At 35.2% G+C, this 14,767-nt stretch overlaps 1 protein-coding gene across 1 annotated transcript; it reads right to left on the bottom strand.

Annotated features, from left to right (window-relative positions):
- Positions 1-6,807: 6,807 nt before the first annotated feature.
- LOC110797270 (probable L-ascorbate peroxidase 6, chloroplastic/mitochondrial) lies at positions 6,808-14,379 on the bottom strand. Its single transcript, XM_022002395.2, is given in 12 exon segments — positions 6,808-7,084; positions 7,354-7,428; positions 8,179-8,283; positions 8,379-8,456; positions 8,548-8,622; positions 9,578-9,664; positions 9,754-9,821; positions 10,396-10,483; positions 10,577-10,677; positions 11,205-11,325; positions 13,849-13,980; positions 14,073-14,379. Coding segments are annotated over 12 exon segments (1,266 nt in total). The 5' UTR covers positions 14,253-14,379; the 3' UTR covers positions 6,808-6,928.
- Between the last annotated feature and the right edge of the window lie 388 nt (positions 14,380-14,767).

The raw sequence follows: 14,767 nt of genomic DNA, 5'->3' as shown, positions 1-14,767 counted from the left end.
CCGTCAGTTGGATTTTTTGTTTTGAAAGTTATATGATTTATATTAAATTATAAATAAAAAAATAGTCATATTTATAGTAATCATGTTGATTTTAAAAGTGACAAGGCTTTTTTTTTTTTTGTATTTTTCATATTTTAATTTTTAATTTTGTATAAAAAATAAAAAATTGAAATAAAATATGATACCAAACGGACCCTAATTATTCTAAAAAGAAAACAGATTAGATATCGTTTTATAATTAAGGTGGTAATATAGTATCTAAAACACGGTCAAGTGAAGCATACATGATCATATTTTTCAATAAAAGTTCCTACCTACTTTCTTAAAATTGCAATTTGCTTACGGAGTACTATTAATTTATTAAACAAAAGTCCCGCTAAGGAAACTAAGATACAAACAAGGCTTCATCTTTAAAAAAATGGTGTTTAATTTACTTGCCCCTCCATTATTTTTAATATTTATTTGTGGAACGTCTTAAATTTTGATTATCCGTCCATTGTCTATCCGAATTATCACACAACAAAAATTTGTATCTTTAACGATTACCTAATTACGACGGATCAAAAATCTCATCGTAAAAGCCTTTTGTGACGGGGCTAACAACCAAATAAAGACGGGAACAACCGTCGCCAATGTCTTTTATGTCGGATTAACAACGGAATTTTGCATTAACTACGGCCCCGACAGGGAATCCCGTCATTAATCATCGATTATTGGCCTTTAACGACGAAATTTTCCGTCGTTAATGGTACAAAACCAAATTTTTGTAGTGTCAAGTTGTTAGTATTACACAATTGTCTGTAATATATTACTCCATTATACAAATAATATAATGGATATCAAAAAATAATTAACGTATGAATATTATTATATGAAGGATATATTATTTACGTATTTATACATTGTTTAAATTACGGAATCTTAAAACCCTAAGCAAGTGTCCCTTTTTCAAACATTCTAACCCATTTGCTAAAATACAGAAAACTAGAAAAGTAGCTAGACGGTGATAAAATTAAGTTTCAAACAGTTGACCTACTTATTAATCTAATAATTAACAAACTCAATATTTTTATTTTTAATAGAGGACAAAAAGAATGATGGAAAAGAAAGTGAAATTGTGTATATCGCGTTTACATTCAAGTATTCAACTCAAAGTCATGTTTTGTTACCATATTTTATTTATTTTAGTAATAAATTTAGAGAAGTTCAGAATCATGAAAACAATAAGTAACTAAAATAAATTACGATAAGTTCTAACAAGTTCAAAAAAATAAGATGATTAAAAAGATGGTGTAGGGAGAATAAATAAAATGTTTACGAACCTTAAATTAAGATGGTACTATTAATTTGCCGAAAATATAGGTTCGGGTGGTAGTTTTTTTTTTTTTTTTTTTTGATAAGGAAATAAAAACTATATTAGTGCCTAATATAGGACCAACCTAACTTATCATTTCGGATGATAGTGGAGAATAAATCATTACAAGAGTTAAACCAATAAAGCATGGTAGGGAAATTATGGCATGATTAGCCATAAAATCTGCCGCCTGATTTGTCTCCTGGAAACAGTGGTGAAAAGAGATCGACTCGAACTTCGAAGCATCTTTCTCCACATCGGCAATGATGTTGAAGATTGTCCAAGGGACTTTCCATTGCCGTTTAATAGCGTTGATGACGCAGAGATTATCGCCTTCAACAACAAGTTCGGGTGGTAGTTGAATACGGATTACTTGAATGATAATGACACCTTACCATTTTTTTAATTTGTGTCATGAAATCCAGAATAGTACGGAGTATGCATTTATAGAGAAGCTACTCCTCTTTTTATGGTTGTGGTGAATTCCAACAGTTTAATGACGTGATAAAACTTAAACCCCTCATCTATATCAGCTCCATTCGTACACAATTCACTAATTTCTTCATCATTCGTCATATCAACGTACTCTAGGCCAACAACCTCTTAAATGATGTACTCCATTCGTACTAGAGTTGTCAAAACGGTTATTCGAGTTGAGTCCGGGTCTGGTCATCTCGGGACTCAGGTCATGATCTGATCGGGTCTTGTTGGGTTATTTATCACCCGGGTGCAGGTCGGGTTCAGGTCGGGTTCGGTCAGGTTGATTATTTGTCGGGTTATTTTTTCATTTCGGTATAGGTCGGGGTTCGGGTCGGGTTTGGTCGAGTCTTTTTCTAGTCGGGTACAATTTCGGGTTCATGTCTTAACGAGTCGGGTTTGAGTTAGACTTCTAGCGGTCAAGTTCGAATCGGATAATTATTGGGTCGGTTAAAATTCAGGTGGGGTTCACTATCGGACACGAGTTAAGACCGAGTCTGATAACTATCAGGTCTAGTCAAGTTTTAACCTTATAATTACTTTTATAAATTTGGTTAAATTTGGTTTAACGCTTTTCACTTGTTCTAGATTAGGTAATTATAAAAGATAATATTAATTTGATTTAAGTTATTATTTAGTTAGGTCAATGACAAATTGGGTTGTCAACATGTCGCGTAAAATCAGGTAACTCGTTGTCACGAGTTGGGTCAATAACATGCTTCATAGCCTCATCGAGTTATAATCGATTCGGGTTGACATCGGGTCGGGTGTTGAATCGGATTCGGGTCATTTTCCGGTCGGGTGCCAGGTTCGGGTCTGGGTCATGCATTAACGGGTCGAAATCGGTCATCGATTTTAACGGGTTGGATACGATCGGGATACGGGTTTCATAGTTTAACAACATTTTGAGTCTCGGGTCGGATCTGGGTCCTTAAAAATACAGGTCGATTTAGGCCGGTTTCTCGGATCGGGTCAGCTTTTGACAGCTCTAGTACGTACTATAATAACAACATCGATCATATACAAATTGGATTATATAGCACGATTTATATTAAATTGTACCATCGTATTCCCTCTTAAGCTTATGAATTTCAAAACAAAAAACAATACTTAATTATGTTTATACTACTGCGTAATATGTAGTACATAGTAATTAGTTTGTTTGATCAACTTTTAGCATTAATAAGAAAATACTCCCTCCGTCCCATAATATAGTGCCTGTTTTTCTAAAATGGTGTCCCTAAATGATGTGCCTATTTCTATTTTAAACCATTAATTTTTACTTTGAAAATTGTATTTTTTGACTTTTATTTAACCCATGTGCTTGATTTTTGTCTTTTTTAGGCCTATTTATTATGTACACACCTTTAATCTCTAATTTCTCTCTCCATAAAAGCCAACTAACATGTACTTTATCTTGAAAGAACAAATAATTATTGTTTTTATTATCAATGTTATACTTTACCTTAATAACCGTGATTTTGGTCAAACGGGCACTATATTATGGGACGGAGGGAGTACTATTCTTTGCACCTAGCTTCTTTGTACTAGAGTATAGGTCATGTAACATGTTGACTGAACCACGTCGGTATATCTATTGTTTTGTTGTTCACATCTTTGTACTACTGTTACATCTTTGTACGTGTTGACTGAACCACATATGTCATGTAACATCTTTGTACTACTGATACATTTTTGTTGTTCACATCTTGCATTAATCAAACACATTACTCGATCTTATAATTCCATAACGTTAACACTTCTACTTAAAGGAGTATTGTACCTAAGGCCTAATGAACTCTTCAAAGAGTACAATCAATATTAAAAAGTAACTATTGTATTTTGAAAAAAAATTAACCAATTTTTTTCTTTTACATATTTTTTTAAAGAAAAAGGATTGAATATGATGAAATTATGATTTATGAATAGGGCAGAGGAACGAATCTTTAGAAGAGAGAGCAATGGGGGAACTTCACGAAATAATAAATAATAATAATAGATGGAGCTTCAATAGCAGCTAGGTCTAGAGGGAAGTTATGAGCATTACGTTCATGCATAACTTCCATACCAAGGTTAGTACGGTTAATGATATCAGCCCAAGTATTAATTACACGACCTTGACTATCAACTACAGATTGGTTGAAATTGAAACCATTTAAGTTGAAAGTCATAGTACTAATACCTAAAGCAGTAAACCAAATACCTACTACAGGAAAAAGGTGATGAAAGCAAGTAGAGTGAGTGTAGTAGGAGTATGATTATGAAACATCTTTGAGTTTATCACGTGTTCCCACAATGGGAAGCATGTTGATATCATTGTGTACCACAAATTTAATGTTTTTTTTGGGGTGCAAAGCAATGTGCAAAAATACATCATTCACATTTAAAGTCCCTTATTCCCAAGCCAAAGACCTATCTCTTTGTTGGCATGTGTACCCTCTTAGATGGCCACATTTTATATTTAAACTAGTTTTTGAGACCGTTCAAAGAACGGACGGTTGTACAGTGGTTATTCAGTCTATCTTTTCAATAAGTTCTAATTTTATTGAGGTTGTGATTTTAGAGTGAATATATGATTTAAATAGAGGTAAATTTTAAAAGTTGAAAGAATACATAAATTAATAGTGTATTAATATTGAGTGTTAACCGGGAAGATGAAGTGGAAAATGTTGAATGAATAGATTGTATGAGGAAGATGGAGTGAAAGAGGCAATTGGAGTTGTATAATATATCAAACAACAAAGAAAAAATAAAATAAAAAAGAAAATTGTTGGAGGAAAGAATGGGTGACACGTGTCATCTAATCAAATGTGTTGACACATGTCATCTAATCAAATGTGATTTTCTTTTTTAAATACTAGGTATAGACTAGGTATAGATTTGAATTTGACCAGAATCGAGGGATGTTCATGAATTACAAACTACGTAGTATTTCCTCTGTTTTGAAAAATCTTTACACTTACTATTTGTACGGACTCTGATGTAATATTTGACCGTTAATATAATTCTGCACGACAAAAAATTATAAAAAGTTGATATTTATAAACTACATTTTGAGATGAATCTAACAAATATCTCATGATAATTTTTTATAGATATAATAATGAGAATTTATGATCAAAGTTTTGATTATTAGACACATTTTCCAAAGTGTAAGTAACTTAATGAAACAGATATAGCATATATTATTTCCTTTGTTTTTTTTTTAGTTCTTGATTTGAGTTTTAGAAACTTCGTGTTAATTGAAAGAGCTAGTAGATTAAGGTTTATCAGATACGTTTGCTTAAAAATAAAATAGAAATCCGATGCTTAGCGAATCAAGTAGAATTTTGTACAATCATGAAAGTTGAAATAGCGCAAATTCGAAATGCACATTACCAACCACGTCTTGTATAGTTTGATGATTCAATCTATTGAACAATCTTTTTAAACAACTATCTCTAACAACTAATGGTAGTACTCCTTCCGTTCTTAAAAAAATGTTTCAAACGACAATTTTCGCTTTATTAAGAAAGAATACAAAAGAAAGTCGACAGTCTTATCTTTCTGCTAAATTAATTAATAATGTTTGGAGGTGACATGTGAATACCACATATGATAGTTCTAGAAATGATATAGGGCAAACTCAAATAGACGGATCAAGAAGAATTGAGAGAATGTTTTAAGTAAGGAAGGAGAGTAACTAACACTACAAGGCTACCGACTTGATTGCCAAGTGAACCAACCAACAATCAGTTGATTAGCAGATTGCTAAGTATGCTAACCAAGGCTGAATTTAGTTTCATAGTTGGGCAGTATCTAAATAATCTGAAAATTTTAGATTTGATCTCATATTCTCATTTCCCGACCATCTAAACTGAGAATCTGAAATGTAGTTGACTTTAGCTGGAAGAATATTATTCCTCAACCTAGAACTATGGAATCTTACTTTAAAATTAGCAAAACAGTTTTTTTTTAAATAAAAATAAATAAAGAAGCTGCATGAGTCCATACTATACAACGTTGTAATAAGCTGAACTTATTATTTTCATATTCAAAATTATCAAACCAAATTGATGAAAGGTGAAGGACTCCCTCCATCCCTTAATACTTGACCCAGTTTGACTTTTTACACTATTCACATAATTCACTTTGATTCTATTTTATTTCTAGTATATGAAAACAAATGTTAGTATATAATATATTGTTAACTTCATCTTAATATATATTTTTAAAATATTAATATTTTTATAAGTTTTTATAATATATTGTTAAAGAAATTGGTGGTCAAAGTTGTTCATTGACAAGCATGTTCGGTCAAAACAGACCGAGTATTAAGGGACGGAGGGAGTATCAGATTTGTCAAACCATACTATTATTATCCCTATTAACAAATGGCATCACCCTCCTACTACTTCTACTAGCAAGGAGATTGAGGGGATTATAAATCACACGCACACACCTACACACATACGCCAATAGAGTGCAATACATATAAGGTGCACCATCTCACATTGTCTTCTTACATGTAAGGAAAAAATATGATAACCATCACCAATGGGCAAAAAAATAGCCCCTGGGTGTACGGTATACCCGGGTACACCTAATAATTTTCGGACAAAGCATGTGCGCATGCAACGGAGTATGCCATACGTGCGCAAGTGCCCAAACACATACGCTAATATGCCATACATGCACAAATGCCTAAACACAAACGCCGATATGCCATACGTGCACACATGCCCAAACACGTACTCCGATAGCACATACATGTGCACACGCCCAAACACATACGGCCGATAGTACATACATGACCCACACACATGCTTATAGCCTGATACAGCAATAGAGCATGGCATGAGCTACCTTTAGCAACAATGCAGCATTAACCCTTATTTGCACAAATCAGTCTTGGCTAGTATATTCCAATCTGATCCTCCTATTTTTTTTATAAGAAAGTTATGCTTTTTAGTTACAATTCCAGCACAAACAGAAGGTTAAGAATTTTAACTCTGATTTATTCAAAATATCATGTGAATGGACGATTTTCAAGAAGAAATTTCATATAATCAACTGCCGTTATATTTATAAATGGAAAAAAACTCATCAAACCACAAATCAATTTCCCGCAAGATATGATAGAACTGCCAAAACTCCAATCACAATCATAATGTTTAGGAAGTAGTTTGTTGGTAGAGGCTTATTAGGGCTACCTCCAAAACCTTCATATTCAGCGCGAATCTTTTCCTTCATAGAATCCGAAAGCTCTGATCTCTGCAAATTCAAATAAGCAACACAACACACTCGTTTGAATTTTATTCTTCTCCACCATGTTTTAGATGTGACTGACTACACAAGAAAATAGCTTCATCTTGCTTATTAAAAAAAAGACAAAAGTCACATGAAAACATGATTCTTTTGAGTTTTCTTTTTTTCTTTAATCCTGCAGCAAACCATGAAAAAAGCAACAAAGATGAATAATCTAACAATGTCATGGGGAAAAAAAATCTGTATTTTTACTAAGAATGATTATAATAACAAACCTTGTTAGATGAGTACTTGGCTGCTACAAACTTCTCTGGAGCTGCTCCGGCAGGGGTTCCATTAAGAGTGATACCCTGTCCATAAGCAAGTCCTATTAGTCTAGTTTGAAGGTCAAGTAAAAACAATATAGGAATTTTTTTGAAGGAAATTAAAAAAAAAAAACAGATTAATGGGGAAGATTTCAGAAGTCTAGGAAAAAAACTCGAAAGTTCTTGACCATTTCGAATGAAAAAAAAGATCTTGCATCACTAAACACGATGAAAGATAATAGATACTTGCATACACCGTTTATATCAATAACACATACAGAGTTTTGGGAAGAATTAACAGCAATATTATACCATCTTCCCTCAAGCTAATACCCCCTCAGTCCCTAAAAGATCCCCATCGTAATATCTTGGGTCAAATTTTGAAAACTTTGACCATGAATTCTCATTATCCTATAAGAATGGGGTCTTGTAAGATTCGTTTTAATATATATTTTCGGAACATCAATTTTTTATAATTTTTACGCGTGTAGTATTATAATTAATTACGTTTTAAGTAGTGTCTTGGAGACCGTGAAAAGTCAATTGAGACAATCTTTTAGGGACGGAGGGAGTATATGTGGGGAGGCCACCAAAATGTCACCTTGCTTGCCAAAAAAAAAATCACCTTAGCCCTCCTTTTGTGTCTTTTTACTGTCATAGCTAGCCTAGTATGAGAGTCACCACCTCACCCACCCCAAAAGAAGGAAAAATGCATACAGGAGAAGAATCAGATACAAAAATTAAGATGCAAAAATTAAGGAACACAGATACATGAGAATTAGGAACAAGACAGACCTCAGCAGGGTCAAATTTGGCTCCTTGGTTGCTGAGTTTGGCATGGGCTTCAGCGTAATCCTTGAAAAATGCTTCTTGGTCAGCTGCATATTTCTCTGCATATACCTACAATCATGAAAATATTTAGGAATCACAAACACAAGGAATACCATGTGTAGATTTTGTTGCATTTCTCATGGATTATGCATTGCTTTCTTTACCTTGAAAGACGGATCTTCGAAAAGAGCAGCATCAGTTGGCAAAACAAGCAAATCTGCATCTCTCTTTTCTTTGATGTCCTGGAATTAGGCAATATATTGTTAGCATAAGAATATGCAAACCTTTTTTGTTTGTGTCTTTTTGATGTCTAGAACAAATTTAAATGAAAACCTTGAAATAGGAATTATCAAACTTCAACCACTCCGCAGTCCATGACTGCCCTCCTGGAGCTCCAGGTCCATCTTTCTAGTGAAGGAGAAAAGTATGATTTCATCAGCTTAACAAATTGCGTATAATCCCAAAAACAAATTCCAGAAAGCGCAAAAAAAAAATACAAACAAAGATGACCAAAAAATATAGTAGAGGGAGGGCAATGGTAGGAAACAGTTGGAGCTCTGAGAATAGCTTCATGTCACTACGGTAACCCTAAAAAACATACAAGTATATCTGAGGCACCACACTTTTTCGGTTTTTCCTATATCAAGTGGAGATTAAAATTGGGACTTGGGACAAGTGTAAATGTCTTTTTTTAGGACACCTTAGAAGCTTTTCCTCGTAATCTTTGTTTCCTCCAAAATGCTGCCGATTTTCACTTTCACACCTTCGATTTAATTAACAATTTAAACCTATTCTAATTGCTGAGTGAATAAAGAAAATACCAAGAATCCATCAAAGAGGAGGGGCATAAGGAGATACTTCAGACTTAAGACAAGTGCATTTTATGCAGCAATATCGTGCTATTTCAAAGAATTATATTGCCAAGAGAAATATATATGCCCTCCGTTTATTATTAGATGCAACACTTCTATTGTCACGCTTTGACAGTGCAAAATTTCAACCATTAATATATTTAATTACCAAAAATTGAAAAATATAAAAAGTTGATATTTTGAAAATATATATTGAGACGAAAGATCCCACATGACTCTTTTTTATTAAGTATAAATCCTCAAATATAGTCAAAGTAGTGTGTGGTGAATAGTGTAAAATGCAGAACGTTGAAACTATAAAAATAAATAGAGGAAGTAAAAGTATATAAGAGCTTCTAAGCGCAAATCATTGAAACAATCTAGATTATTAGTTATAAAATCTACACTTCTGTGTCGACAATGTAATTTTCCAACTTGGAACTGCTATTCAGAGACCACAGAAGGACCTGGTGGTAAATTTTCTTCCCATTCAGAAAAATTAATAGAAGTACCGTGTATTTAGTCTCTGGCTTGCCCCAACCACTGCGTTCAGGTCTAGACCTTCCCAACGTATGTGCTCCAGATAATGCTACTATATCCTATCAACACAAACAGCTCACAAATTCATAATGAACACGATGGCCAAATTGAGGCATCAGTTGATAATCCAGGTAACAGTTTAATTTACCTTATCATCAAGACCCATTCTGTAGAAAACATCACGTAGATGTTGAGCAGGTGAAGGAGGTCCAGCATCTGAACAGGGAGAATCTAAGAGTCAGTAAGGCAGCAAAGATACATAGAAGCACAAGCAGCATAAAATATCAGCAAGACTTAGACCAAGAAGTCTATTCAGAAGAGACAATCAAAGGACCACAAGCAATAACATGATACAATTCTTCAAATTAGTACCGACCATTATCGAATCAAAGCTAGAAACTTCGCAAAACGACCAAGCGTAAACAATTTTTTATCCATAGAAAAGCCCAACAAAAATTGAAATTGAGAGACACCAAGAAAGTTGCATTATTTTTAGGAAACCATCTTGGATTTCTCAGATTCAACAACAGCAACAACCAGGGTTATTGCCACCTCCCCTCCAGGATATAAACACCAACAATATTTAGGAGAAACCCTTCACTTAATACAAATTAGACAAGTGTATAATCTGTATATAAGTTTGAAATTTGAAAGTCCCTGATAATACATAATTATGTACACGTACATAATCCAGCCACAGTCCTGTTGAAAGTTCCATGGCAACGTTGGCACTTCTATCCGGATTATATTTTCAAACCATCACAATATAAACTATGGAAAGTTCTCTTACCAGGAAGCCTTCCTTCTTCTGGGCACTGCTCCGGCCCTGTGGCATCCACTCTTCCATACTTCATGGGTATTGTTGGACCACCAGCCTCCTAAAATGTTCAGAAAATAATTCGATCAATAAAGCTACAACTTCCATCTATGTCAACTATTACTAGACTATAAATGAGAAAAGATGAGAAGACCTCTATTGCAGTAGCACTAGCCAGCTGGAATAGATCTGCATATGTAACTCCAGAGTACTTGTCTTTTATGGGCTATAGAAGTTTCAGGGCATTAACAAGACCTGCAGTACCAATTAATTAACCCATGTTTTCGTTCACATAACAAGCAATTATAAGAGGAAAGTGCAACGCAAGAGATAAAGTTTTTCTTCTTTCACTCACAAGTTCCTTTCTTTTATAGATTAGACCCTACTGAAGACAAGGTTTCCCTAGTACAAACATAAATTTAGGAGTGAATTCAAATATAATACTTAACCCGAAATCTAGGAATGAAGTATCATAGAGAAGTAAAGGATGCGGGATAATATAATTTTGAAAGCTATACTGAAGTTGACAAGCATTGTTCATGTACCTCTAACAAAAAGCTATTTATCTTTCACTCTTTTTTAAAAGAAAAAATCATTTGAGATAATACACTGTTTCCTTTTTTATATTTCAAAAACATTAGCATTGAAGAAGGTCAACAGTAGATAGAGGTATCACTTGGAGTAGTCTATTTGTATCATATATTTTCAAAAGTAGCCGGGAAAAGAAAAGAAAATCCACCGTCAAAGGGAGCATATGAAGGAGTTGGGGAACTGGTTCTTACCTGCATTAGCTCCATGCTTGAGCTCAACATCAAACCTCAGACTGCCATTGGCTCCACCTCTTTGTGGCCATTCTTTAATGTCCTTATTATAAGTACCGGCATCGTGCCAACCTAAGCGAACCTACAAATAAAGTGTTGAAATTCCTCAATTCCTGCTCAAAGTCTTGAAAGAAAGATAGCATCTTCATTCACATGCATGCAGAGAGTGATTTCATAAGTTCACCCAGAAAATCGTGAGGAAGAAAGACATGCGCCACGTATTAAACAGTGGGCAGATTAATTTCAATTGTAAAGTAGGCATACGGAAAACTGTAAAACTTGGAAGTTGGAACTATGTTAAAGTCGAGGTCAACAGCTGCCAGCTGGAAAACTGCATAATTGAACACATGTTTATGGCCTTGAGCCCTTGAGAGACGGTGGAAGATAAATGCAATAACTTCTTTTCATTTTCCTCAATTTGCATTTTGCATCTTTTTCCATGACCCTTTTCGTGTCTATAGAAATAAGAATAGTCGATACTAAAATTTCAGACATACTACTTTGTTAATTGCCTAGAAGATGAAATGTTTTAAATAAAAACGATTAAAATTTTCTCCATACGGAGGTGGCACAATTTTTGACAGGAACAGATAACTATTTCATTATAACCAATAACACTTTTCTTTAGGTCAAAGATCAGGGCCAATTCAGCCTTAGACGCGCCAAGTAATTAAATTAAACTTTTCACTTCATTGTTCAAGTTGTTCAGACTCAGCCACTAATATACATTCGTAAAAGGCATAGAGTACCAGAAAACTGTACTTCAAAGACTTGTAATGAAATGGAAAGGTCTCATCCCTGATCCCCACCTCGCCCACGACATCAACACCTACACGGCTACACACACACACCCCCAATGTACCAATTTTGTAACTCAAGTAAGAAAATAGACTACCTGATGGAAAGAAGAGAGGTCTACAGTAGTTTTACTAACTACCCTGCTTTGCAGTGTGTGTGGACAGTGAGCAAACTATAAGCTCTCTTATCAAAGGAGATTATTTTCAGGACACCTGACGAGAAAGGCACCTGCAATTCCATAAGTATTTCCCAAGTAAGACTGTCAGACTTATATCCAAGCTGAATAAGTAGGGGAATATTATAGCATCTGACAGTATGACGTCCTTCGTTATCAGGTAGTATCTAGTAATCTACAGATTCCTCCTTTAAAAACGGGTGAATTATTTCATTTAAGTTCACTACAGATGAAGCTAGCAACAACTCAACACAAATGGATGGGTTTCATCATCTCCCCATTTCCTTTTGGGGTCCTAAACTCCTAGTCACCATCAGCTTGGTGCTTGTCTCTGTGCGCCTATGCATCGAAAATATTTTTCAAAACACCAGATCAATATTGAAATAACTTCATAGTTTCCATATTATATGTCCTGTTACACTTTTTGCAATCTTTGGAGTAAAATCATAATCATATTTTATTATTATTACATAACGGTAAATAAGGGTAAGGCTGCGTACATTTGGACCTTCCCCAAACCCATGGGCTAAATAGCGGGAGCCTTGTGCACTAGGTACGACCTTTATTTTTCTTAACAGTGAAATTTAAAAGAACATACTCTTATAAAATTACTTATGATAATGAATAGAGCAGTGATACTTTTATATTGTAGGTCAATACAGATTTTAAGATATCGGGGCGGTCAGGGAACAAATGTTGCCAAATTTTAGTAAAAAGAGTTGTGCGATATGGAAAATTGTACCACATTCACAATCTTAGCATTTTATTATAACTAACTCTCCACCTCATTCGGGAAATGTTTTGTTCTTCCCCATGAGGGCAGGAAGAACGAAAGAATCCAACCCTGAAATATTTGCAATTGATATGGCACTGCTATCTTCATTCTTCAATAGGATTATAGGAAGATGGTATCCAAATGTTATATGCTTGTGTTGGTACCTTGGGAAGTCAGTGTGGTATAGGCTTTGCAGTGGTAAATCACAACGAGGAACCCATCATTGTAACCCCTCCGCCCCATAAACTCTCCTAAATATGGTAGGTGCATAGGTCTCAAATTAATGATTCAATTTCATGCTATAAGCCTATATGATTGAGCCATTTCCCTTCACATTTCCCCAAGTTTTTTCACATATTAACTTAGTTCAAGAGGTTTCTAAATCAATCAACGTTTGCACGGTACATCACCATAAACATAAACTAACACAAAGACCTCATTGTCAAAGGAAAACACAAGAATAGTAAGTGCACATAGACTCCTCGAGTAAAGCTCACAATAATGTTCAAATACTGGTATTAATTTTGCATCTAAGCAAACATCCAACGCCGAGGAAGGCTCAACCCGAATATCACACATCAATCAATCATAAAAACGGTCGAATTTCACTAGCTGCTAATACACCTAACTCAGTCAAACCTATGTAGAAATAATGTAGAATCATCTTATCATTCCCTCCGTCCGGATATAGTCATCAAAATATTACTCCGTAGTTTAAATTACACTACCAACTCGAATAATAAACAAACACAATCCAAAAAAATTCTTCAGACAACATAAAACCTAAACCTCAAAATCACAAAAGGCAGGAAATCAAACGAATAACACAGAAATCAACAAGTACAGAGGAAAATCACCATAATAGGATGACAGAACTTAGATTGAAGAAGCTCTTTAATATCTTCCCTAGCATTCTTCAGCTGCGCAGGATCAGAAGCGTAGCATTTCGTGCTAAACCTCGTCTTCGTCACATAAGCTGAACCTCCTCTCTGCAAAAACAGCAACAACAAACACTTCAGATTAAATTGAGAACACATTAGCTTAAAATTGAAGGCAAAAACGGCGGAAATGGAAGGAGAACCTGTCGAAGGAAGAGGTGAGAGACGAGTGGAGATGATCGGAGACATTTGAGTGAGGAGGAGGAGGAGGAAGAAGAGGAGAGAGAAAGTCGAGAGATGGAGGAGGAAGAAGAAGGAAGCAGACGAGATGCAGCGGCGGCGGTGGTGGTAGTGAAGGATGCCATTGCTAGACGATCAGTCATTGGTTGCGGGGTGGTGGTTTGAAAATATAGAGAGAGAAAGTGAGTGAGATTGGGTGGTTTTTCTCTCTCCTGACACTACTGGTTTTGAAGGATTACAGGAAGAAGTGCGCCAACCACGCGTTTTTTTGGGGTTTCATTGTTTCAATAAGAGCTTTAGGGCCTGGGTCATGCTGTGACCTGTGAAGCGGTAGACTGTAGTTAGTCAATTGTGGATTAGTGGGTTGGTGGTAAAGATGGTCTTGGATCGGGTCGGATTTCAGACTGAGCCCGTGTATTGTGGGTATGAACGGTCTCAGCGCACGTCAAGTCTGTTTGTAACTGATCAAGTTGGGTCGGGTTGGCCCAAGCCCACATACCCTTATGCCGAGTGGAGACCAGGTCAGATTTCAGACTGAGCCCATGGATTGTGGGTATAAACGGTCTCGGCCCATGTCAAGTTTGTTTGAAACTGACCTAATTGGGTCGGGCTGAAAAACTAAAGATTGGGCCCAAGCCCACATATACCCTCATACTGA

This window comes from Spinacia oleracea, chromosome 2 (genome assembly GCF_020520425.1).
Source record: "Spinacia oleracea cultivar Varoflay chromosome 2, BTI_SOV_V1, whole genome shotgun sequence".
Lineage (NCBI taxonomy): Eukaryota > Viridiplantae > Streptophyta > Magnoliopsida > Caryophyllales > Amaranthaceae > Spinacia > Spinacia oleracea.
This window is presented reverse-complemented; position numbering and strand designations above follow the sequence as displayed.